Genomic DNA, 2,615 nt, shown 5'->3' with positions numbered 1-2,615 from the left:
TTTTTAGCCAGTACCCGACTTTAGCAAGCTTTTCCCTGTCCATACGGCAAAAAGTGTGGTACTGGTAAAAGCGCCGGTTCTCTAAAAAAGGACAGACAGACACACGGAAGGAAGGACGGAAGGACGGACAGAGTTGCAAATGAAAGGCCCTATCGCTAGCGCTGGGCCAATTATCGATTATATCGATTAACTACGCCTGGTTTTTAGGACAATCTTTTTGCCTGAACAACGAATTAGCCATATTTGGGCCATTTAACCCCCTGTCAAGTGATTTTAACCATCTTTTACCCTTTCTAATATTAATATAGAAGTTTTCTGAGATTTTCCCAAATTTTTGATGTAATTTGGGCAAGTTATTACAAAAACCTTATTTTAAGCCATTTTTGGCATGGTGCATGATTTGTACCTTCTTCTTGGACAGTGTGTCCGCAGCTGCAAGGGTAATTGCAGCCCCTGATTTCTGCCCTCAGTAAACTTGTCACATTATATTTACCTGTGTTGTTTTACCAGATCCAGTATCACCAGCGATCATGACAACTTGATTCTTGGCAACTGCATCAACAATGGCATCTTTGAATTGATAAATTGGTAAATCTTTTGCTTTCTTTTTCAGGTCAGTTTCTTTAGCATCTGGTGGAATATGAGGTGCGTTTCCCAAAACTAATCTGTTCTCACGAGCCAAAATTTTATTTTGCTCATTGACAATTCCCTTGTGCAGTTTTTGACCAGAAAGTTCATGTTTATCTCTGCTTGTAACTGGAAGATCTTGCAAAAGAGAATTGATTATCCCAGAACTGCTTCTTGATAAAGTGAGTCTTCCATTAACTGTAACTGATTTTTCAGCTACTTTGTAAATGGTTAGATATCTTTTATTCCCTTTGCCTCTACTTTTGGTTATGAGTCCAAGATCTTTACAATATCGATGAACGTAAGCTCTTTCATTTGCTGTCAACGAGGACGGGAACTCAAGCTCAGTTTGGGCTTCATCATTAATAAAGCGATCAACTGCAACACTTACTGCAATCTTTAACTCTTCTCCTACACATATTTCTTGCTCATTTAGTTTCTTCCCAGATCTACCAGAGTGCACTTTCGATTTATCTCTCATCCTTTCATCTTTTTTGTCCGCCATCTTTTTTCGAAGCATGGAATGGATTGTTGGTATTTTGAAAATAATACCTGACTGTTTGAGAACACCTACGCAAAGTCTACAGAAACGACAAACAGTCTCAAACGGTTGGGGTCAAAAAGTTAACTCGCCGTCTCCGTTTACCGCCCGTTTTTTCAGTTTTTTTTCCCGCATAAATAACCTCACTTCTTGCCACCGCACCGAAATTTAACCAAAGTAGAAAAAATGATTGGGTTTGTTTTCGAAAAGTTCGTTTAGTTGAGATCTATATCTTTTCGAAAAATCAAATGACAAAATAAAAAAAAACAAAGTTACAAATAAAACAGAACTTCTTGGTTCCTACAGCTACAGTGCAGTACACTACCCCTGAATGAAAAACTCCTTGTATGTCACACGTCTACACTTTCTTCTTGACACCGTAACGGAACGCAGTGAAAGTGTATCCTTTTCATTTCATTTCATAAAATCTCCGCCCGATCTGATATGGGTCCGCCCTTCACGTTAGACAGACATTGTCGAGGACATTGTGACGTGCCGTGGCACTCATAAGGTTCGGCCTCGTGTTAGCATCGCTCTCCCAGTGTCGTTCGAGTGTCATGGTATACGCCATGGCTTGGCAGCTCGCGTCTGTCAAGTCGCAGTGTCTGTCAGCGCCGTGATTCCTACTCCTTCGTGGGTAGGACCCATCCCAAATGCATTCGGAGGGCTCATATCATATATTGGGCTTTAAAAAACCTTTAATAACGTAAGAAAGTTTTAAAAGATTAAAAATAGTGATTAAAGATTACATTGTTTATGTTTGCGCACATCAGTCTTAAATGTACATTATGAACGCGACTTCTTATTATGAACAAATGAGAAAAGTTTTCAAGATTTCTTAGGGTATAAATTACGGTGTCATTTGGTGTCTATTTTATAAGAACAAACTTCAAAACAAAATATGCTTCGATATGGTCATTATTAAGAACAAGTTCCGGGGGGGGGGCGCTCACATGGTCCGAACCACCCCCCCCCCCCGCGGCATGTGCTGCCCTTATTTATAAGTTTTTCGAGACCCTCGAAATGCACTGTAACAAGGGTGTACTTTTGATAGAACGCACTACAAGGGTTTTCTTTTAGTTGGATACACTGTAAAGGCTTGGGGACACGAGAAGTTTTTCCTATTGGTGCAATGCAAAATACTCCATCCCACCAACACAAGAAAAAAAGTGCGTGTCTCATGGTTTCTTTTTTTGTTTCATGGGATAAAAAGTGAGGGAAATACCCAAAAGACACGCCTATTTTGTCCCTGCCTGAGACAATGGAGCAAAATTGATTCGAATCGATTTTGCTCCATTGTCCCAGGGACAAAAGTGAGAGAAGAACAAATGTTATTAAAAGAAAAATGGGGTGGAGATACGGGAGAGTGTTTTGGTGGGATGGAGCATGTTGCATTGCATCATCTTGAAGGCTTCAAAATTGTATTGTATCATTGTATACAACAAGA

The 2,615-nt window shown here is 39.9% G+C and overlaps 1 protein-coding gene across 1 annotated transcript; it reads right to left on the bottom strand.

The window, feature by feature from the left end:
• Positions 1 to 490: 490 nt before the first annotated feature.
• Positions 491 to 1,192, bottom strand: LOC136797373 (3'-5' RNA helicase YTHDC2-like; the record flags this gene model as incomplete). The annotated part of the gene is given in 1 exon segment (XM_067053955.1): positions 491 to 1,192. A coding segment is annotated over 1 exon segment (657 nt), but the record flags the coding sequence as incomplete, so codon positions are not given.
• Between the last annotated feature and the right edge of the window lie 1,423 nt (positions 1,193 to 2,615).

Source organism: Clytia hemisphaerica, unplaced genomic scaffold, assembly GCF_902728285.1.
Source record: "Clytia hemisphaerica strain Z4C2 unplaced genomic scaffold, Clytia hemisphaerica genome assembly, whole genome shotgun sequence".
NCBI lineage: Eukaryota > Metazoa > Cnidaria > Hydrozoa > Leptothecata > Clytiidae > Clytia > Clytia hemisphaerica.
This window is presented reverse-complemented; position numbering and strand designations above follow the sequence as displayed.